Consider the following 24,947-nt stretch of genomic DNA (forward strand, 5'->3'; position numbering starts at 1 on the left):
TTCTGCCAAGGGAAGCCAGAATGGCCCAGAGCAGGGACTTGTAAGCCCAGCTCACCATCATTGCTGCTTACCTGAATGGAGGAGGGCAAGATAAGGGGAAGCAGGGTTAGGGGGTATGCTTGGATCCTGGGATGGGAAAGCCCATGTCTAATTTTCACTAGGAACTCAGCTGATTGGTAGGCAGGGGCACTCTCCTGTGATGGGAACCCTCCCAGGTCTCCCTTACAGAATAGTCCTGCTGTTTGCACTCTTCCAGGCTGACCCAAAGGTGTATGTGTCTGTTGGAGGAAGGGTGGGGTGGCACTCAGCTTTCACAGCAGAGCTCCAGGACCTTTCCACAGGGACATGGCAGCCTACCTTGTCCTGCTGTACTCAATGTCAGCTGGGCAGCAAGGGGAGGTCAATGGGGCTGGGAGCTGGGTTTGGGGAAAACCTCCACACATCCATCTTCCAGCTCCCCCAGCTTTTAAATTGCTGCCCCTGTGACTTAGCTGAGTAGTGGGGGGCAAGGAGAAGCTGGAGGGACTGAGAGCCAGGTGTGTGGAGGCTTTCCCCAATTCTGGGTCCTGGCCCCTCCAGCTTTTAAATCACCACCCCTGTGGGGAGACATGAGGAGAAACAGTTGTGGCTGAAAACCAGACTGCAAGCCCAGATGCTGAAGGCTTTTCAGTCACCGTTCCTCCTGTTCAGCTGAACAGTGGGGGCAGGCAAAGGAAACCAATGGCACCAAGCTGGGCTTGCATAGCCAGCTCACTATCCCTGGCACTCAGCTGAATGTGAGGGAGACAGGGCAAGGGGAAGCGGGCAGTGGATGGGAAGTGCACTTCTGGGTTCAGCTCATCACCTGGCACAGCACTTCTCTGCTTCTCACACTGGGAACTCTGATGGTGGAACAGGGGGAGCAGCTGCCTCCCGTGCCTTCTTCAGACTGGAGGGACCATGGTCTCAGGAAGGCACAGGAGTCTTTCCCTAAGCTCTACTTCTGCTCCCTAGGAGAAGTTAAGACAGGAGAAAGCGTGCAGGTGTTCAGTCTCCAGAAACTCTCCTGGGAGCAATTTAACCCTGGTTGTTTCTGGGCTGTTTTCTCCCTAGCAGCCATTTTTGCTCATCAGCACACTTCTGTTTTCTACCAGAAGAACAGGGTTTCTTCCAGTAGATGGCCTTAGTTAGGGTTAAATCAATAAAAGATTAAGTTAATTCTTTTGTTTGGCCAACCTGCTGTTAAATTCTGCCTGGTTCATCTCTTCTAAGTGAACGAAGCATGTGTCTCCAATTAAGGCTCTTGTACTTTATCATTTTGAATGCACATTTGTAGCTGAATCATTTTTTCAGTCTGAAAATGTAAATATTTGTTCTCTCAAGCAGGGTCAGTTATTTTCTTTGGTGGAGGGAGGCACGGGGAAAAAATTTGTAGAGCTAATGACTGAACAGTTTCTTTTTGGCCCTAATGTTTTAGGGGTCTTCTACCATGTCTTTCTAGAAGGGGACTTCCAACCCCAAGAACAACTGAACAGCCAGTCTTTAGGGGAAAACATCACACTCGGTCAAGGTCGAGTGAGCATTCTAGTATCAGACCATTATGCTCTATACATCATCTAGCTCCAGGAGGGTCGGCGCCACCTTCTCCACTTCTGACAAGGTTGCTATTAAGTGTACAGCACAGCATTCATGTTCTGCCTCCCAGATGTCAGTGTGGTGTTGTACTTTCCTGAGCATATACAGTGCATTCACTCACTCATTCTGGCACAGTAGTGGAATCCTTTTTCATGATATTTATACTTTTCCCATATCCTCTATTCTGTCTATCTTCACTGTCCAAACAGTATTTTTTTACTGTTGAAATTTATACACTGCTGCAACATGAAAGTTAAAAAAAGACTGTTTTGTCCTTCCATTGTTTCATTTTGTTATGTATTCACATGAAAACTTTCAAAATATTTGCATAGAAGATAAATAGTACACACTTTTCACATATTTCACGCTTGTTTTATAACAATAGAATAAGAAAATGAACAATGGCCTATACAATGCTAAAGTTCACTCCTAATTTTTAAATTGATGTTTTGCTTAAAATAGCAACATTTGAGAAAATAGATACTTGCAACTTAAATTTATCATATCATAAAATTACAACATATTTAGTGCATGATAGTACCAGTACCATGATAGTACTGCACTTTGCAACAAAGTTTAACGTTAAACTCTATCAGTTTAACGTTATATAGATCTGTTGTTCTTTGTTACTAGAAATGGTTGTAGTAATTTGTAATTTACCGATATTCAAATGTAATTTATCTATATTCCACTGATATGTACAGCATTAATTTCAGATTCTTAAAGCATCTGTCAGAAGTCAAACTGTTTAGAAATTGGGCTTTCAGGGTTCATCCACCCATACAGACCAAATGAGTTTAAAATATCTACCTGGGTAAGAGCACAAAATTCTGATACACTGTTGTAAGAATTTGTACCAATTACTGGATGTAAATACGTATCAAAAAATAATAGTAATGTCAATAAGGAACAATTACATTTCAACAAAAAATAAGTCAGAAAAGATGCATCACCTCTATAACAGTTGACAGTTATAACTGGCATCTATTTTTGCCTTGCAGCAATATAAAAACTTTGCTGAACCAGAATGGTAGCATTTTATAGCCACTTTGCACCCATGGAAATGACTACATAAAGTGCAGGAAAAGTAGTGAATCAGGACCTGAGAATACCTGTCTTCTGTTAGTGTACTAGTGGAGGCTTTTTGTCTAATTACTTGTCTATAAATATAAATAATGAAAAATTTGGAACTTTAAGATATTTTTCCAGAATTGAAACTAAATTTAGCAACATTAAAGATGACCAGGGACATAAGTTGGACTGTAAGTTTCTTCAAATCCATCTTCCTACAGGTATACTAGTCTAGGCTTTGACCTTTAGAGATCAAAATGTATTGAATCAAATCTCATTTGTGTTATTTCACTGTATCTTCATTCCATCTGCAGAACCCATCAGCAAGGAAGTCCTACACAGTCACCTCCTGCAGACTCATCCTTCAGCAGTCGTAGGGGAAGACAGCTTCCGCAAGTTCCAGTAAGGAGTGGCAGTATAGAGCAAGGTATCAAATAATTAGCTTATCATAATTCAAAATCTTTGGTGTCTTTTCTTATCCTCAATTCACTTGAAGATTCTTTATTTTAATAATTTTGGGGAGGTGGAACAAAGTATAGAATGCTTTATTTCTGCATGCAAAGCAATATAGTTTAATGAAAAAATAATACTGTAAGAAAGAATAGTAGGACTTGTTTGGCTGAACCATTTATTTTATTTCCAATATTCTTTTAATTTCTGTTGCAAGCATTGTATTTCCCTAGTGTGAACTTTCCTATGATCACAGATTTAGATAATGGGCTACAGAACCCTTTGACTGAACTTTTGACAACATTATGGTTTTGTTTTATTAATTCTGGTTTGCTGATTTTTATTAACTGTTGTTTGTTATTGATAGGAGGTGGTGAAAGGCTTTTTAAAATTATTCCTGGAGTGGGTAAAAGGCCAGTTGAATAGAATTAAAACTGCTAGTATCTGATGTATTACAACACTGGTCATCAACTATTATACCCTCAGCATGAAAAGAGAAATAGATGAAAATAGAACCTTTCCTTCTTGAATAACAGAAAGTTGAGAGAGGTTGTTGTAAGAAGTATTGTGTCCAAACAAGTACCAAACAAGTCTGAACATTACTGTTTTCTTTCCCAAAAATACAATGCAGCTAAAACAAGATGGCTATAAATCATGGTTACATTTCACCTGCAAAAATGTGTGCAAGTTTGGTTGTTTTCTATTATTCAAGCAAGAGTCAGTACTTGGATTGAATCTGACAAATTGTCAACTATTGTGAGTCTTTCTACTACATAGAGAGTAAGAAGCATACACGTCTCTAATGTTACTTTCTGTATTTCCTGAGATTGTCAAACATTCTCCCAATACAAACAGTACTCACTTTAACTTTCTACCGGGCTAAATTACCATAGGTTTTGTTGTATGAAAATTAATTTGTAGACTGGTTTTGTGAGCTATATGGGTGCGAGTCAGCCTACTGCATAATCAGTGACATATGAAAATGTTTTCCTCTTTCCACTACATCTATTTATAAGAAATGTCAAATATATTTTATGCAGGTGGCTTTGTCTAATAATAAAAGTTGTGTTCAAGGCTTGTAATGTGATTTCATTAAAAGCTAAAGGCTTATTTAAATGTGAACTGGTTACAAGCAACACTTACAGCTTAAATTTTTATGTCAGAATGATATTGATAAATTGGGAGCTGTGTGAAAAAGGTAATATGATATTATTTTATAAAATCTATGCATTGCATATATTTTTCAAGAAATGGGCTTGACACAATATGCGATAAGGAAATACCTGGCATACCTCTTTTGATTTCGTGTTAAGGGTTTCTTTTTGTTTTGGATATTCATTTACCTTCACTTTCTTATTTTTGCTAAAAAGTGTGTTGTAAATTATACTAATAATAATACTTTAATTTAGTTATGTTGGCAGTAATTCTAAATTAAAGCAGAACTTACTATAACATGGAAAGAGGGGAGTTGAACTGGCATAGAATAGCAAGGTGAACAAACAAAACTGCAGGCTAAAATTAGCATATCTTCAGAGGCTGTTTTTGTTATAACCACATAGGAGGTTGAGTATTGATATTTCAAGCAATAAATACTTATCTCCAATGGTGATTGATACTTGTGCCACAAGTGTATAAGAGATAACAAAGCTGTTGGCTCTTGTTCTTACTTCAGAGTTCTATGTTCTTTCTTTCATATTGGTGAACATTTATTACTGAAATGCAACTTCAACCCAAAGAAACAATTTTCTCCTTTACGTACTAATTTGCTGATGTTTGAGTGGTTTGAGCATTTATTGAAAGTATCTCCTAATTGTTTCTGTTTAACTGCTGATTGTGGTTGTGAATGTATTTGAAAAGAAGTACTGAAGCCAGTAAAATAATAAAAGTAATGTCAATGTTTAAACGTTTATGTCCATTGAAATACAGACATGGTTACATTTAAACTTATTTTTTCTATTAAGCAACTTAATGAAATAAAGCTATGAATCTGAAGTATTTTATTTGGTAGAATGGATCAAATTCTACCGTTACAACTGTCCAATGCCCACCTGCCAGAATAAAATGGAGTAAGTGAGAACACTGCTAGACCCTAATTTAGGATGTAATCCAAAATACATTGAAATCAGTGAACTATTTTCCATTGACTGTAAAACTATTAGATTGGATCCATAAAGATGTCACAATTGACATGGACTACAGGGGTGTAGGTGATAGCAAAATCTAGTTAATTTTGTGGATAGCAGCATTTTTATATATTTTGTATTTTCTTGAGTTGCAAATAAAGTTGTTCTGTGTTGGCAGATATCGATATTCTGCATTGGAAGGGAATATTGTACACTGTAATGCATCTGAGGTATGATAAAATAGTTTTTTAGGTTTAAGGCATTATGAACACATGTTAATTCTTCTGTACTGAGAAGGGTGTGTACAAAAGTTTTTTCTTTTACAGCTAACTATTTTCAGAACAAAATAATTTTTGCATAAAGACTATAAAAAATTATTTATATAAACTATGAGTGTTAGTGTTCTTTGTGATTTGGGTAGTCAGAAGACAGAGCAGTTTTCAGTAAAATAATTTGTTTTGTACAGCATTCTTACTGTGGGATAAAAGGAATGTTGGAACATTGGGGTGGGTGGCAGTTTTGCTTTTTACTGTGGCAGCTGATGAAGTTGTGGCACTGTTTTTTCAGTAGCAAATTATAACCTTCATGCAAGTAAACCATATTCCAAGATTTACACTGTATCACAGGCTTTGCATTTTGGTTGTTATTAAGTTAGGAGTTAAAAAGAAATTTTGTCTCAATTTCTTTACTAGACAATAACTAATCAGTTAATGCTCTTGCCAGCAGTTTCAGTTTGAAGCTCATGGAAAGCCAATGTTTCAGCAGTCTGTGGCCATGTGTAGACAAAACGAGGGGCATGTGTGCATGACATTTTAAAGTGGGTTAAATGCTTTTGAATCGCTTTAATGGTGTTGGTGTTTGCACATGTTGGCTGCATATTGCGTAGTAATTCCAGCCACTGTAGCAAATTTGGTGGTGTAATGCACCTTAAATGACTTGGGGCGCAGCACACTAAAACTCCTCCTCCAGTCTCTGTGCAGCTCAGGGGCACTGCAGGAAGCCTGTGCAGGCAGCCTGGCAGCATCCTGGGAAAGCAGGCTCTGCCCAAGAACAAAAAAAAGCAGTGATTTTTTTTTTTTTTCCTGGAGCCTGCCTGCCTACCTGCCTGAACTGCATGGAAACCTGGTGCCCCCCAGGACTGCCCGAGCTGGGTGCCTGCAGGTGGTGCTGCCTGGTTGGCGGGGGGGCGCTGCTGCCACAGAGGGAAGCACCAGCCCCCCTTGCAGACCAGGGACCGCTCTGCCCACTGACAGCTCGCCCTTCCCTCCCCACCACCAGAGAGGCAGGTAAGTGGGTGTGTGCATGACACAGGGGCTTAAAGGGCTCTAAATTAAAGCCATGTTTTTAAAAACCCACTACTTCAATTTAGGCCCCCCGTTTCATCTACACATGCCCTTAGGCAGTTTAGAGATACTTAAAGCAGTAGAAAAGCTGTCTTAGAAAACACATAAAAGAAACCTAAGAGAAGAGAGAGGCAAAAATCTCTATTTCATCACAAAGGTGGGTAGGCACTTGTGGTTAGGTATAGAGGTGTTCAGAGAACATTATCTTATAGGTAAGGGGGGAAATTATAAAAGCAACTCTTTGAGGCCTCCAGCCCTTAATGGACATCAGTGCCTTTGTGTTTTGACAAAAAATAAACTACCAAGTTTATTTAATTTAGAAGATGTGATAACATGTAATAGTATTTTAAACCAGTGGTGAGCAACCTGCAGCTGGCAGCCCATGGAACCTTTGGATCCAGCTCGTGGATGCAGGAGTTTGGCAGCATTCAGTGGTGGAGGAGCTTCTTCTGCAAGCTCTCTCTCACTCCTACCACAGGGACAAACACCAGCTGACAGTGCTTTCTTTGTGCTGCTAGGGAGACAAATGATGGTGATGGCAGAGTTCGAGCACGTGCCCACAATCCTGCTTCTGAACCCGTGTAGCTCATTCCCACCCACAACTGGAAGAAATTGCTCACCCCTGTTTTAAACAATTACAATTTATATATATATTTTTAGCAGATGCACTTTTAAAGTTTAAGTTTCTCTCAAACCATAGGAATGCTAATTATAATTTTAATAATGTTTCAGTGAACGTATTTATATCTGTTCAGTGAGATGCAAATATGGACTTTATTTTACAACCACACCAACTGTGTCACATCAATAAGTTACAAATTCCAGTACCCATGGATCTTATTGTAGGGTCTAGGATCTCTGCAAATGAAAACTAGACTCTGTAGGTATACAAGCATCTATTATTTATATGCATAAATGTCTCTAAATATTTGTGAATAAACCACAATACAATGATCATTAGTCTAATCGGTGCTATTTTAATTGATATCATTTTGTTTCTTTAAATGGAAATTTTAAAAGGTTATAAAATAATATGAAGAATGTTTTCTTACCCTGTGCCTAAAGCAGTGAAATTCGAAGCCGTGCTAAAGGTGATACAGTTCGCAATTCATCCATTGTGCTAAACTGTTGTAGAAGACTTGTGTCAGTATTTGTTATTCAGGTATACAATATTAGAGTGGCAACACTAGGCAACTTTTATGCAAATAAAGTGGTGTTACTGCATGCATTTGATTTCTTTGTTATAACACTACATTTTTGTGTTGTTACCTGGGTTTGGTGTTCTTGTAGAGGGCCGGCTTTGGCAGTTTCTGTACCGTCTGTTCTTGTGAAAATAAGGATCTTTTCTGGTTAAGAGTTTTAGGTTGGTCCCATACATTTGTGCTTTAACTGTTCACTCTTACTGTTCAAGGAAACTAATACAAGCTGAAGATATACTGCTGCTTTTTCTCTATTATTTCTAGCTCATGTAGAATGTATAATTACAGAAATTAAATAAGTCTTAGAGGCATATAAGTAAGAAATATTTCTTAAACCTCAACGAAATTGTGAAACCAGTGAGAAAATGGATGATTGTTTTTAGTATGAAACCGAATTTTCAAAAGTACCTGTAGGCAAATAGATCACTTTCACTACATCTATTCTTATTTTTATTTAAATTTATTTAAACTATTTATTTTTCATTAGGTTATCAACATGATTTTATATTCCATAACTCTTATAACAGTGTATGGTGATAATCAGAAGATTGCTTGTGTCTGAGCTTTTTGTATATTGCTGATAATCTGTTGAGTTGAACCAGTTTACCCTTTCGTAAATAACTGTAAGCCTGATCTAGTGGTCTTAGAAGAAAACCTCCCACTGGAGAAAGTAAGAGTTATATATGAATAAGTAGTGGTAACTATTGCCAGGTCTGACTGAATTGGATGAAAATTAAACAAGCTGGTTAGATTTTAGATGCAGGTAGGACAGTTCTATTCGTATTTATTTACAGAAGGGTTTCAAATATAGGTTTCTTGAAATATTTTATAATCAAGATAGTTCTTATTTGATGTTGCATAAGAAAATGGCTGCAGTATCTGAAGAAAAGCAGAGGAATCTGTTTGAAAACCTAGGAGTGATTTTCAGACATACTGGCATTCGATATTGAGAAATTAAGTGTCTTACATATTTTCAATGTAACTCATAAGTAATCTAACATAGGTACTTCCTTAATAATGATGCTGTTCACTGGATACAAAGTAATTTAGAAATAAACTGCTTAATGTGGATAGAATGCAGTATATTGGCTGTATATTTCTTCAGTATTATCATTAGAAATTCTAAAATAATTTCACATGAAATAATCACTATATTTTTTAATAATTAAATATATTGTGAATATACCTTTCCACCTTTAATTAGCATGATGCCTACAATCTTAAGTGTTAGAAGAGACAGAGTACTGTATGTGCCTGATTCTGAAATCTCCCTGTAGCCCATGAGAATTTTGTCTGAGTAAGGGCACAGAATTGAACCCTGATCAGAGGTCCAGCAATAAAAATCTGAGATAAACTAAGAGCAGAGTATAAGCTTTTCAACAAAAGATAATCAAAGTGGATAACATTTTAGTTTTAGATTCCAACTTTTTCAGCATTGTTTTGTTTTGTCTTCATGTCCCTGGTTTTATTTTAAAATTGTGAGATGGCACTGCATATTTGGAGCCAGGTTGTGGAACATTTATTCATGTTGATGAGTATAATTTATGTATATGAGTATTCCTTTTGACTTTTATGAGAATAAACCTGTGAATAGGTACTCAGTGTTGCCAACTCTTACAATTTTATTGCAATCATCATAATGGTTGATATTTTTCTTAAAGCCCCATTTTCTAGATTGCATTGATTACTGGAGTGTCCTAACTTTTAGTTTGAAAGAAAATGCATGTTTTAGCCTTTCTTATTGTGAAAAAAGGCTTAAAAGATGAAGTGAATGAACCCTTATGCCTTGTAAACTTGAAAGCATATGAAAAGAGTCCAAAATTATTAGTACAATCACATAACTTTTCACACCTGACTTACGTTTCAGGCACACTTAGGGTTGGCAGTGCTTATACAGCAGAATGACTAAGTGTTCCACAATCCGAACATTTGATGACTTCATTATTAATGTTAATTTTAAATAAAAAGTCACAGGCTTTATAATTTGCCATGGTTTATCATCTTAATTTCCCATGTTACTTTTACATATGCTGCTATATAGCTAGTGTACATGCCATTGTCACATGTAACACATTTCTTTGTCTAACTTTAAATTTGATGATTTCTAATTTTTTTTGTTTCCATCATTCCGTGCATTTAATTCATTGAAGGACAAGAGAATTATAACTCTTCCTCAAAAGGTAAATATTTACATACATTTTACTAACACTTTACAACTGTTAATTTTCACTTTCCCCCCTTATTTTCCATGTCGGTATTCAGTCAAGAATAAATCAACTAAAAAGGTACTTTGTCAAAAATCTGTATGTTATATATTTTATTCCTAAATAGAATTTGAAAATTATGTGTCTTGTGATTTCAATTTTGGTATTGAAATGTTACATGTTGCATTTAATCTGAGCCCTGTTAGTGCTTTGTGTGATATAATAGACAGCAGTGTAGGTTAAAGTTTTATTCATAGGCTTAGACTGTACCCCAGGCTTTCCTCAGAGGCTATATAAAGACTTGTACTTGGTTTTCACTTCTCACAATAATGGGTAGGATGAAGCAATAGCACTATTGTTTTCTGTCCTCCAGACCCTCAGTTGGGACCCAATCAAATCACAGGGAGAATACTTAGAAAGTAGAATTGCCAGGAAGAGGGTAGGTATCAACCTTCCTCCAGATGCTGAAAGATTCTTAAGAAATGTAGGTCTGTTATATTTTCTGGGCCTACTAGTGGGAGTTTTTGGCAGCATGGTGTTATGCCATTAAGAAGCTAAGAAGCTGCTATGGGCCAGATCTATTCTGGGGGCACACACGTGGATCCCATGAACTGTGCTGCTCCCTTAGAATTAGCAGACTTTGTTGTGTGTCCAGTTGTGTGTCTCCTGTAGAGATTGGGCAGGGATTTCTGTGACTGGGGTTCCTTTCCCCCTTCTTTTTTCTTGTAGTAGGTCCAAGCCAAAATTTGGATGAAACTTACGCAGTCAAAGAAGAGTTCGTGTGAACCATATTTAATTACAACAGTAAAACCCTGTACCACAGCTACCTTAATTATAGAGACGAGATCAGATTAGGTCATTATACTTGAGTCTCCTTCCAAACTGTGTATTAGTTATCTGAAGCAAACCCTATAAACTGGAACACAATTATGTGATGAGCTTGAACCAGAATGTCAAATACAGCCACCTTCACTGCTTTGAGGAAATTTGGATCCCGTCTTCAAAGATCTTGGCCATCTCACACTAGTGTCCTAGAAACAATGGGTTGAAGGAAGTTTAAATTCTTTCTGTGTTATATATCTAACTTTTAAATTTAGCCCTCTAAAATGTTATAGGGTGACCCAGCTTTTCACTTTATTCTGTGTTTCATATACTTTGTTTTCACTGAACTTTCATACATGGGCAGATCCTGCAGTACTGATAGGGACAAAACTCCCATTGCAGCAGTGCTGTCTGGTAAGAAGTCCAGCATTAATTCCTTTAGTCCAGGACATTTCTTCAGCATGGTTAAAAAATAATAAAATATTAAAGGATACTGCTAGTTTAAATATTTAAATATAGTGAACAAAATATCTGTATTTCTGTGTTAGTAGTGACATCCTAAATGATTGGAAGGGAAATGTTTCTTTTGAAATGAATTTGCCACCTTTGCTTTCTTCCCTTTTTAAATTTCTTTTGACTTAGACAATGAACTCAGTGATGCCGGTTTAAATTTTTAAAGTTTTTTCAGGTTCTAAATGCACTGTTGGCAATTCAGACAATGCATGGAGATCTTTTGGTTTAAATGCAATGATTTTTATTAAATTATTAAACTGTAACATGCCTATAAACCTTAGCTATATAAACACTTGTTCATTATAGTCCAAATTTAAGTTGATGTGGTCTCTTTAATATCATTGGACACCTATACATGAGCAGTTAGGCTGCTCTAATGCACAGTAATTACAATGCTCCAGCAGCCAGCCTCCAGCATCTTGTCTATCAGCATCCCCACACTTCAAAATGGCAGCAGGGGCACATTATCTAAGGCTTGTTCAGTGAGCTGTAGATAAAGTGCCCCCACAGCCATTTTGAAGTGCGGGGATGCTGATAGATGAGAAGCTCTGAGCACTTTAATTAGAGCAACTCTTGGAGCTGCTCTAATTAAAGCACCTCCTCCCTCCCTCCACAACTCCCCCCCCAATCCTGGAGCATGTGTATAAACACCTGTTTAAAGAGAACGGGGCACCAGATTTGGGTCACTGCAGGAAATTAATCTCTCTCGATGAATGGCTGTGGTCCATGGGGCTTTGCACACAGAATAAAGCAATTTGCTAACAGAAGAGGAGGGCATATTGTTAGAGGAAGATATACTGGCGTGGCTTTGGTTGCTAGCAGCCCTACAGCTCTGAAGTTGTAAAGGTAACATGAAGATCACTTGACTGTCACCAGTAGTCCCAGCTACAATAAATGCTATAATATACCTAGATATAAAGATAAAAGAACAGCCAATCTGAGACGGACCATAGCACAACTTCTTTAGAACTACTTACACAGTAAGGCTAGGGACAGACATTAAACATAAACCAGTTTAAGTGATCAGAAACTGGTTTAAACCTGTAACAGAACTGATGTTCAGTTCACATAAACTGGTTTGAAAATGGCTGAAACCAGTTTGAAGTAAACCTGGCTGAATGTAGTATCAGACGTAACTGATTTGGCTCAAACCAGTTCATGCAATGTCTGTCCTAGATCCATTGCTGGTTTAAGTTAAACCAGAGTCCCCCAGAATCCCAGATGCTTCTCCAGCCCAGCAGGTCTGGCCCCTTCTCTCTGCTCCTTGGCTTCCTCCTGCCAACCCCCTCCCTGCTCAAGCAGGGATTCTCCCCTTCCCTCTGCCTTACACAGACACCTCTCAGCATTAGCTAGCATACCACATGCTGGCTATGTCTGTACTTCGGGAGACGGGACAAAGGACAGCGGCTTCAGATTCTTTGGAGCTAATCAGCAAGTAGCTGGTAATGTCCCTCTGTTCCTTCCTTGGAAAAAATTGTTTAAGAAAGATTGAACAAATGAGAGATCCTTTTGTTATGCTGATGGGGATGATATAAACTGTGTAAATCCCTGCTGGCTCCCTTGCTGACCAGCTGGGGGGAGGAAGGGGGAGAACCCCTCCCTAATCAGAGTATCCTGCTGGGGCCTGGCCACACCCCACCTCAGTTTAGCACTGTAGAAGGGAAGGGAAGGGAAGGGGAAGACTGCTCTAGTGCCCCCCAGCTTCTAGCATGAGCCACTGCAGGCATGTGCCTGCATTTTTTCAGTCCAGAGGGGATGTCTGTGCAATTATAAACTGATTTAGACTAGGCAGGTGAGACTAACTTGCAAAAATTGAATCAGTTCAGGCTCAGGCTTTTTGAACATCTGTCCCTAGCCCAAAATGCTATTTGGATCATAGTTAATGTTAGTGAACTAATTGATGAAAGTATACCACAGTTTTCTTTTAAATACATATTCCTCTGTGGTAGATTGCATTTGAAACACTTGAAAGTAATGACAACTGACTATTTCCTCCAGTTCTATGTTTAGTATTTGCATCACTCCATTGATTTTAGAGGTACTGAACTGTCTCTACCAGTTTCTTATTTGTACTTTCTGAAATACCCCTTATGTAGAAAGAAAGTGTGTTAGGGTTTATACATTAATAGCAAAAGTGTTGTTTCAGAATTGCTTGTTCAAAAAGCATGAATCCCGTGGTGATTTTGAAAATCATTAGAGTTTTTCCAATAGTCATTCAGGATGGCTTCTGATTTTTAAAGTCACAAGACATACACTACTTTTCTATGTGCATATCAGGAAATTCAAACTTAATTTTTTCAAAATGAAATTTAGAGGCCTTTTTACCATCTGTTCTGGCTGATCAGTGAGCCTGCTGACAGATGTTCCTTTAAAGGTGCAATGGGCTCTGATCCTTTGCTCCTCTTTCCATGCCACATATGCACTGCAGGACACATGGTTTTAGGATTGGGGATCAGGTCACAATCGCACCCTACTTGTGAATGCAGGGGGAACCTGGGATCATGAGCTTGATTATGTTCCCAGGCTCCCTCTGTACTTGCAAGTAGGGTTTGATTATGATCCCAGGCTTCCCCTTCACCAGCAAGTTGAAAGCTGGGAGCCCAATAATCGGCTGATTGTCAGCTGGATCTGGGACTGCATAGAGGCTCTATGGGTCTGGTGCAATCTCCAAAGGGGAACCACACCAGGGTGGATTCAAGCCCTAATGTATTCCCCATTCAGGCAACAATCAACTGCTCATTAGATCAGCAGGAACCACACTGAGGCTGGTTCCAGATCTCATGTAATTCTGATCCACCTGACGATCAGCTGATTGCTGACTGGCAGCGACTGCACCAGGACAAATTGGAGCCCTGGTGTGGTCCCAGATCCAGCAGACAGTGAGCTGATTGTTGGCTGGTGGGAACTGCACCAGGGCCAGTTGGAGGCCTGGGTGTGGTCCTAACCCTGCCACATATTCAATTTAAAGTGTGCTGGAAACCAACCACAAAAATATTACATATTTTTGTGTAATATTTTTTATGGCGGGTTTCCCTTTTTGTGGTACCATTATTTTCCTGAATATCTGGAAGGGTTACAATTTAAAATGTGATTAACAGATTAATTACATCTGCCAGGAGCCTGAGACACTTCAACACCTTTCCATGATACAAAACACTAGTCTCATCTCCCTTCTCTGTTCTCTACTCCTGGAAGTGCTGTTAGTGGGTGCTCTCTCCTGCTGCACCTCTGTCTCCCTGCCCCACCCCCGCTTCTGCTTGGCACTGTCCCTGTTCAGTTCTCATTCTGGTGTTAATGCCCCATTTGCTTCTTCCCCCTGGGATATTGGTCCTTCTTAGTTCCTTCTCCAAGGACATTGCTTCTCCAAGGACATTGCTCCTGGCCCTTGCACAGCCCTTTTCATCTCTCCCACGTCCAAGATACTGTTTTTTCCCACCCTCCCTCCAAACAAAACTCAGTATCAGTCAGGAAATGATGCAGCAGTGTTCCTGCAGAGCAGAAAGACTTGGTGCACATTCTTCTGTTATCATTTCCTGGCTTCTGTTTTCCATTGCTCACCTTTTGTTCCTTTCCTAATCTGCCCAATAGTAGACTTACCTCTACTGTCTTCTGCCATGGAGGCAGCTCCTTGCAGCCCTGCCCATCTTCAAAGTCTGTTGCTCCCATCGTTGCACAGTAGGCACAAAGAAGGGAGTGGTGGATGGTTTCTGCTAATGGCTGCCAGATCAATACCTGCTGCTCAGGCAGCCAGCAGTACCATCCACTGACTGTCACTAGAAATCCAACATCACCTGCACCTCAGGAAGAAATCTAGAGCTATTAGAAATGTATCACAAAATCAAGAAAGGAATGATATTATTGTTACAATGCCTCAGAACTTACAAAAATATGACTTGGGCAGCAGTGATGCTTTTCACATGCTAGAGCAGTCATAGAAACATAGAAAAGCAGGCCTCCGGATACCTCCAGAGGTCATCTAGTCCAACCCCCTGCCTGAGACAGGATCATCCCTATCTAAACTATTCCATAAAAATCCCTATCTAACCTATTACTAAAACTAAACAGTCAGCCCTGTTGCACAACTACAAGGCATATCATCCGAACCTTCCACAGGCAAAGCGGGGGGCGGGGAAGGCAGACAGTGGTGGTCAGTGTCCTGTCATTGCAAGGGTTGTTAAAAGTTGTTAACTCCTAGAACAAAGTACCATAATTTAACTGACTTCTTGAAGATGAATCTCTTTTTCTCAGATAAAACAATGAGTAGTTGTGTTGAGGAAATGAGACATCTAGTGGCCAATGGTCATTTTTTTTCCAACCAGTTAATAAGAAACTCCCTTATTTTCTTATTTCAACAGTGTCTGGCCAACAGAAGATTGAGTAACGGTATTGCATTTTTTATATCAAATATTGTGTCACATTACTACAAAATACATTGTGCTATTAACAGAGATTACATTATGTAACAGGTTTTCACCAGAGACTTAAAACCATTTAACTATAGTGTTGATTTAAAACATACTTCAAACTACTCGAACTCCTAGGTGTTGCTAAATTCCACTGAATAATCTTCCATTGATTTTACTCTTTAAAAATTAAATGAACACGTTCTGATTGCTTAATCTTTTAGTATGAATATGGTGCTTTTTATATACTGACAGAGACAGGCTTTCATTCTTTCCCTACGCTCCACCATGCTCCACCTTCCAAAAATTGAAAACTATACCTGGGTCAAAATAGTTCACATTACTGTTGTACAGATTAAAATAGTTTTAACATGGCCATGAATGGTAAACATGATTTTCAGTTTAGGCTTAGGCTCCCCAGGGCCTATGTCATTATTGGAAAGGAGAATTAGACTCTTAAGTCACTAAAGGCTGGTCTTCAGGTAATATAAATAAGAGTAGTTGTAGCTATTTTGCAAAAATCCCCCATGTGGACACACTTAATTTGCACTCAGAAGATCTTTAATGGTCCACTTTGACAGTGAATTTGGCTAATTCACAAAAAGCTCCTCAGTGCCAAATTTGGGTGATCACACAGGAAGTTTCTATGGAGTTTTATTGCAGTTTAAATTCATATCCTAATTTATTTTGCAGCTGATTCCCTGTGTGGCTAAGGTGATTTTAACTTCCCTCCCTCCTCAGTTAAAATCAAAGAGGACTATGTCATAGCTCCTAGTAAGGCTTACCACTCCCTAAATTGTGGAGCTAATTTCTCCTATCCATTATTTAGTCTATGCCAACCCAACTCTTGGCCTAACAGACTGAAAGCCAAAATAGGGGTTGCCAAAGCATACAGTATGGCTATACTTCCTTCACATCTAGGTCAGAAGGAGTAGGTGAGCTACTCCATTAGTCTTGTGCTTGCTTGTTGCAGACTCCCCAGTGACAGGAAATGGCCTGAATTTTATTTGTAGATTCACAGATTTTTAAGGCTAGAAGGGTTCTGAATGAACATCAGATTAGAGCTCCTGTATAAGAGGCCAGATAATTTAATTCCGTGGTTCCTGCATAAAGTCTATATCTTCTGATCAAGTTAGTGGATATTTTTAGAAAGACATCCTCTTTTGATTAAAGACTTCAGCAATGGAGAATCTTCCACATCTCTTGGTAAGTTGTTCCAATGGTTAATTGCCTGACTGTAAAAATTGTCCACTTCATCTCTTACCTGAATTTATCTAGCTTCATTTTCCAGGCATTGGATCTCGTTATTCCTTTGCCTGCTGTATTGAAGAATCCTCTACTAACTAAAATCTTCTGCCCATGTGTAGTTAATTGTAGATCATAAATCAACTCACATCTTTGCCTTCCCTTTAATCAGCCAAATGGTTTGAACTTCCTAAATCTGCCACTGTAAGGCAGGTTTGTCACAGCTCAGACAATTCCCCAAGCTCTTTTTGGAACCTTTTTTAGCAACATAAAATTTGGAATAAATTGACTCTGGGATCATTGAATACGTTGATCCCCTTGAAGTTAGATAAATTGAGTGTCATAGAGTTCTCAACATATTTTGTATGTTAAAACTTAAGATATTAGTTTCTTATTAATGGATATTAATGTTTTATGACCTTTCTTTTAACTAGAAGGTTTTTCCTTGATGTATTTTCCTGTTGTTGTGCTGTATGTTGGATGGCTTTCAGCCTCCGCTACAGAAATAGTGACATGTTCACTATTATTATGTGTTTAGTTTATATAGTGATGAGCAGCCCTTGGAATGTTGTTTTGCTTGGAATCTTATGATAGACAAAAAACTAACCACTAACCCCATCCTGAAATAGCAATATCCCATGCACTGCAGTCATTGTTATAATAATTTACTGCTCATCCTTCTTTCAGTGAATGTTTGTGTTTTTTCTTCATGTTGCTTATTGCCAAGATTCAAAATCTGCCAAAGTCTGTATAGTGTAGTCTGTCTTTGCTGATTATGAGCATTTGCAGTATTTATGAAAGAAGTCTAAATAGGGAAGTATAGGTTGGAACATCATAAACTAGAGACAGAGAAGAAACTGCAGAATCTCCTCTGCCATCTTGCTATTATTGCAGCCTGTAGTATATTCTTTATTTAGATGAGGCTAGGCTCAAATGTGCTCCACACTAGGAAGATCTTTCTATTACCTGGGAGTTTAGTTGACAATTCAGTGTGCCTTTCATGATTCCTGGTATACAACCCATTTTTTCTCAGATATATTTCATTACATAATCCCACAGACTAATTTTAAATAATTCTTTTTATCTCTTGATTTATATATATGCCTATCAAATACTTATACATTGCAAGCCTTTCTATCTAGATCATAAATCAGCTTTGACTCTTCTTGCAATATGTTTTCTTTGTCAATACACTCCTTGTATTAAGGTTCTCAGAGATGTGTCTGGTACTCTAGGTGCTGTCTCACAAGTTTCTAACGCAGAAGAACTATGTTGCTTCCTTGGTCAGTACTTCTGTATTTACAAATCAACACTTCTGTATTTACAAATCAAAATCTCATTTGTTTACATGATACATGTGTCATTTCAAACTCCAACTTAAATACCGTTTCACTTTTTTTCAATTTGCGTTTTTATTTCCTGACACTGTTATTAGCCCTTTGTATCATTTATGTCAGCAATGTTATTTACAATACGTTCCAATTTAACAAAATCTGAAAATATAAATAATATGGAGTTTACATCCTTATTCCAGTTCATTAATAGCATTATTAAATAAACCAGACACAACCCGAGTGTTTATGACACAGATGATTATTGTTACTGCCTTTATTTATAGGCCTCATAATTTTTAATCTGTGTGCTCCTATGATCCAATCTGAATTTTTTAGAGTAAGATGTAGTGCGTTGTTATAGCCAACTCTCAACTAAAGTCTAGGTATATTGCATTGGCTGTACAGCTACTCCTCACTAAACATCATAGTTACGTCCTTGAAAAATGTGACTTTAAGCAAAATGGTGTTATAAGTGAGTCCAGTTATGTCACAGTAGTTACCTACTATCAGGCACCAGTCAAAAATGTGTACCGAATGTAATAATGAAACAACATTAACCAGGATGACGTTAAGTGAGGAGTACCTGTATTTTTACCATCTACTCATTATACGATCTGTAAAGAACAAATCACATTCATGTGATGAGTTCTGTGTACAACACTATGTTTTATTGGTCACACTCCTATTATTCTGCAAATAATTATGAAAATAACACTTTTAAGGTTTTGGATTTTTAACTCTGATTCTGACTTCCATGCCAATTGAACAGCAGAAATTAGGTGAAACCTGACCACACCTATCCAGCTGTGTGTAATTCTCAGCTAGGGTAAAACCCACAAGCCTGACACCAGCATTGAGATGTAGAGAGAGTCAGGTTCTATCCTCTCATATTCTTTATTGGCTTATGGATGCCTGAGGGATTATAGGCAGCTGTATTGAGTTACAGGAGCTGCTGGCCTTCTGTAATTTTCTCTAGGGCTGGGCTACAGATTGACAATCAGAGAGCTCTAACTGATTCCCTGATGCATCTCCTCCTCCCATTTTGTACTGGGAAAGAATCTGGCCCTTTGTGAGTTTGAAATTTATTATTTTTATTTTTATATATTTACAAGCTTCATGTGTGGTATATGCCATTAAATAATTAATGGTGCATATTTTACTTGTGGCAACATTCTACATTAAGAACTATGTTTAATTTTAGTGCTTGTTTTGTCACAATAACACAAGAGACTCTTCAGTCTTTCGAATGATTATTATTGCATATTCTTCCACTATGTACATCCCTACTATGTTCTATTTTGCACACACACACTGATTTTACTACTCTTGGAGGACAAGTATAGATACTGAGTTTTAGTTTCAACATCTGATAGATGCTTCTCTATAATATATCTAGACCCCTGGCAATACATAGTGTCATGAAGTGTAGTTGATATCCAACGTGCAGAGGCTCCAAGAGACCACCTGTTAGAATGAACCTGAGCACAGGACCCAGGAGGAACTGATAGATGTTTTTAGCCTGTGAACTAAGAGGATTTCAGTCCTTGCAAACTGAACACTCTCCTCTGAAGTCCTACTCACAACAAGAAGGAGTTGGGACTTAGCAGTTTGAATAATGAACCAAATAGTGGGGTTTAGCTAAGAAAACAGAGCTTCATCCTATGGTGGTATGGTGTGAGATCATTCAACCCCTCACTAAATGTAGCTAATTCCTGGCAGATTGGGAACTAAGATTTTCCCCTTTGTACATAATGTTAATTAAAATAAGAGCTAACATTTTACAAATTTGTACACATCTGTCTCTGTTCTTTTGCATGCCCTGATCATTAATGTTAATCATTGCTATGTAATCATATTGTTTATTTAGGAGAAGTCTGGAACCTCTTAAAATAAAAACTCTGGGCCTAGATATGAAGACCTTGCAGGAATAGCCCCTTAACATTGTGAAGTCCCCTTTCCTGCACATTATATATTGCATATCAGAACTTCCTGCCTAAATTAGCAGAATTTCATCGTTTAGGTTGGAGTATCATTTCTAATTTTGGGTAGCTAGTGCGGCTGAAGAGGTTAGAGGTCTGTGACTTTAGCTGCTTACAGACGTGAAAAAACCCCCCAGTGCTTTACTTTCATCTTGGTGCACTCCTGCACTGAGCACAGCGTGTGCCCAGAAGAGGTATATTGTTAATTTGACCAGGCTCACCCAACATTGCTGTAGACTGGGCACTTAAGGGAGGTTTTTGTCCCTTTTTATCTAATAGCTGATTGAATCAGCTATTAGATAAAAGCACCAAAAAAACCCCACTGAAGTGCCCAATCTATACAAACACTGGGAAGCTGGATCAAACTAACACGCTTCCTCTTCTGGTAAAGCACTGTTTTGAGTTTTTTTATGTCCATCCATGGCCTCTGTTACTAAATATGTAAACTGTTGCATTTACATAGTTCTCCAGATCTCTCTTAAAAATAAAAGACCTCTTTAAATATTTTGAAATTCCATCAGGGCTTATGCCATATTTCACTCAGTGGTAGTTATAACTTTCAGAAGTGTTCATACGAAGTCTGAGTTGCCCAACAGCACTTTTAAGAGTGTTTATTTAGTCCAGTAACAATGTTGCATCTTCATGTTAAGTGCTGTTTTTGCAACTTCTGTTAATGTAGCTTTACCTTCGCTTTAGATTATTTTAGCTTCTTGTAAATTAACATATAAATTTATATATACCTAATTGCTTTTTGTTCACCTGACTAAATCTCCTCCCTGAACATTCAATAAGTACATGACAAATGCATTCACTTATTTATGGCGAACAAGTTACAAAAGATCACAATTGTATTTTCTGTGGGAGACATACATTTTGCACATTGCATGTTAGAAATATATTCATAACTAACCAATGAATGAAGACCTTTTTCTTAAATTATGGAAAAACAGTATGAGAGAATATTAAATCAATTTACAATTTTCATGACTAGTTCTCATTTTATTGAGATGCTATGTTTGTGTAGTAAAGCACACAAACCTCAAGGAATATTGATTAAAGGTTAAATAAGACAGCCCATCCTGACTGCATTAATTTGTACCTATTCATTGCAATACTTTCTCATGTAATAGCAACTCTTTACCAATTGAAATACATTAATAAAAGCTATAGCTTTAAGGATCTAAAATTAAGAAAACAAAATATATATATTTACCCTTATAGTCTAAGGCTAGGGACAGATGTTACACTTAACATGTGCTAAGTGCACAGAAAACACTTTAAAGCAGTAATAGAAAAGACATTTGTGGCATTAAAGCACGTTAAAAATGGTGTCTCCCACTCTATCTTAACCCTCAGTAGGTATTGTACTAAACTAAAGTGCTTTAGGTCAGAGTGCATTTTTTGAATGTCTGTACCACATCCGCTGTGCTTCAGTCTAGGTCACATTCTGCCACCACCCCAGGAGCCACTCACTGGGTGGTGTGCTAGCCTCAGCCAACACTCATCTGCTATGGCTGACCACAACACCAGCCCTGCCCCCAGGTTGTCACAGAGAGAAGACAGAAAAGGCTTTGTCTGCTCTTGGTGTAGCCAGTGGGGGCTGGGAAAAGGGAGGAATGGAGCTCCTTATTTGTAGAGATCCCTCCCCCAGGTTTGCAGGAGCAGGTTTTGGTGAGTGCCAGGCCAGGTCTGTGCCACACAGATGCTCTATTCCCCCACTTTCAGCCAGGAAGTACAGCTCCTGGCTGTACCCCTTTTCGTGACACCAGGAACTGTGGTGGGGGGGGGCAGAATGGAATCTTTCTGCCATGCAGACCCAGAGCCCAAGGTTGTGGGCTCTGGTCTTTGTGGGGCCTGGGGTGGGTCCAAGTGGCAAAGAGGCTCTATATTCTCTCCCCCACTCCGATCCAGTTCATGGTGCAGGGAAAAGCTGGTCAGGCAGCCCTGTGCTGCAGCTCTTGGCTGGGAATGGGGGTAAGGGAGCCCCCCTGCCACACAGACCCAGTCAACCCCACTCCTCTGAGACCCCAGACAGCAAGCTGTTGGGGGGAGCCCTCACAGTAGGAGGAAGCTCCCTTCTCCCTTGGCCTCAGTTCTTGGCCCAGCAGAAAGCCAGACAGTCAGCCCCATGCTGCAGCTCCTGGCTACAGCTGTCAAAAGGGTGGGGCAGGTGGGGAAGGAAGTCCCCTCATCATAAGCCCCCCACCCCAGCTGGCTGTCAAGGGGAGGGGTGGGCCAAGCTGGGTCCACACAACAGAGGGGCTCCCACCTCAGCCTCTTGGCAATGGCATCCAGAAGCTGCAGCACAGGACTGCCTGGCTGGCTTTTTGCCGTACTGGGAACTGGCATCAGTGGGGAAGGGATCCTCTGTTGCTGCAAGCCCCTTTGCTCCCCCCGCTCCCCTCCCCCCCAAGATTGCTGGCTGAGCTCTTGAGCAGGGGCAGGGCCAGGTCTGCATAGCAGGGAGGTGCTCCCTTCCAAACCCCCTGCCAAGGCTCAGTTTCCAGCATGGTGAAAAGCCAGCTGGGCATCCCTGCAATGCAGCTCCTGGCTGCAGCTTTTAAGAAGCTGAGGCAGAGTGAGGGAGGGAGCCTCTTTCCATGTGGACTCAGCCAGAAAGCTTCCCTCCCTCTCCCCCTCAAGTACTGCTGACAGTCGCCAGCTGGCAAAGGGCTGGGGTTGGCTCTGGCAGACATGCCGGACAGCCTCCCACCTGCTGGTCTTGCCCAGTGCAGGCAGTACTGACCACCCTTCCACCCACTGAGAAACAAATGTATTTTCAGTTAATTCCTGCTATAACCTATAGCACTTTAAGTGCAGTAGTTACAGTTCTTCTGCCAGGGGCTTTCTGAATGTCTATACTTAGCCTACATTTTTAAAGGGGTCTCATATTTCCCTCCAGTTTATTAATTCAGGCATATACGGTAGGATTAAGATAGTCAAGTTTCAACTAAAAATAGGGTAGGAAAGTGACACATCTTAATCCTTTCATATCTGCCTATAAGTTATTGCAGATGTGAAACAAGAGACCATCTTTAAAAATTTCACCTAAAGTGCTCAATTTTACCCTCAGATAACTCCATGCAACTTCCATTGAAGTCAATTGGAGCTGTGCCTGCGTATCTGTTGGTGGAGCTGGACCCATTGATTTAAGGTACACATTTCACAAAATAACTAGCAATCCAAAATATTCAGTGGGCCTTATGTGGTAGGAATTACCAGTTTGAGCCCTTTGTAACGTGGAAGATTAATAGTTCTTCTGACAACCTTAGCTTTATTTCTTCATTTCAAGCCTTTTAAACTTGTACTAATAACAAAATGGTAATGTAATTTGTTATATTTAACTTTCATAGGAGAGAAAAAAACATGAAAACCCTCTAATTTTCAAAACTGCATTTATATATGTGGGTTTTTTTCAACCAGTGCACCTACCTTAGATGTTTTAAAGATCCAAATTCAGTAGACATGTATTTGTACAATAAAATCTTTGTACTGATTTCTCTATATACTTCTGTGGTTTCAAAGTAAAAAAAATGTAGACATGTAAAGAAGTCAAAAATGAAACAGCAACCCAAACCACACACAAGACTGGAATGTTTATTTTGAGCTGCTTGTAATTAGATCTTTTCGTCTTACTGACCTTGAAAGTAGCCACCTAGAAAATTTTTACTTTGGACATTTTTAAGAAATACATCAAATAACACCCTTGAATAAGTCCTAACATTTTTACATCATAAAGTATATCCATTCGTGACTCAGATACAGAGGGAAAGACTTGGTTCAGATTTTCGTAAATGAAACATCACCCTTGGTCTGAACAAAGCAAGAACATTTGAAATAAACAGGAGGATTTTTTTTCAGAAAATTATGAGCCTGTACAAACTGGCAATCATAATAGAAGGCTCAGGCTATCAATAAATGTGCATTTGTAGTGCTACAAGTGCTACAGGAAAATAGCACTATACATTCACAGACCACTGGCTGAAGTTGCAAAATGCCTTTTGCAGCAGGAGGGGGAGGGAGAAACAGAGGACTGCTTCTTTCCTTTTCTCCACCCTCTCCCCGCCATCCCCATACTTGAGGGAGCTCAACAGTGAGGCTGATGACTGACATCCCTCTCTTCCCCAGTCAAGAAAGTGGGGAAGAGAGGGATGTCAGTGGCAGGCAGGCAGCCAGTATTTTGTATAAGTATACATACATGCATATACATAGAGCTCAGGCCCTGCCACAATGGAAGCAGTGGTCTCCACCACTGGCAATTCTGCCATCACCATGGCAATGTGGTGAGCAGAGCTACAGCCTCCAGACCTGCAAGCTGTGCTCCAGATGGGCTGTCAGGGAGTCTGCAGCTCCAGGCGAAGGGGAGTCTTCCTCTCCCTTTCACCTGGAGTTGGGGGTTGGGTGGGGTTGAGAGAGCAGCACTGTGGGATGCTGGGGGAGTTATAGACCCCCATCGTATTATATGTAACTGTACATATGTTACATGTGGTACTACAAATCATAGCACTACAGAGAGGTTCCTGTTTCAAACGGAAACAGAGGTTTTTTGGAGCACTACAGGTACAGTGCATATCTATACACCTACTTTTTATAGCACCACAAGGACATACATAGTGCTATAAATACATCTGTCTGTGTACTGTTTTA

At 39.3% G+C, this 24,947-nt stretch overlaps 1 protein-coding gene across 24 annotated transcripts in view; it reads left to right on the forward strand.

Moving 5' to 3' along the window:
- The window catches only part of RIMS1 (regulating synaptic membrane exocytosis 1), a 564,390-nt gene that overhangs the window by 416,936 nt on the left and 122,507 nt on the right, over positions 1 to 24,947 (forward strand). For 18 of the 24 annotated variants that reach the window (XM_090034752.1, XM_090034757.1, XM_090034839.1 and 15 more), the window contains one exon: positions 3,000 to 3,112. In XM_090034752.1, the coding sequence (XP_089890878.1) occupies positions 3,000 to 3,112 (113 nt within the window). Of the gene's footprint in view, positions 1 to 1,456; positions 1,640 to 2,999; positions 3,113 to 9,950; positions 9,981 to 18,222; positions 18,271 to 24,947 lie in introns of all 24 variants that reach the window. The other 6 variants (XM_090034763.1, XM_090034784.1, XM_090034905.1 and 3 more) reach the window with 3 other exon arrangements.

The sequence above is a fragment of the Crocodylus siamensis genome, chromosome 1 (assembly GCF_052110815.1).
Source record: "Crocodylus siamensis isolate JL-2025a chromosome 1, ASM5211081v1, whole genome shotgun sequence".
Classification (NCBI taxonomy): domain Eukaryota; kingdom Metazoa; phylum Chordata; order Crocodylia; family Crocodylidae; genus Crocodylus; species Crocodylus siamensis.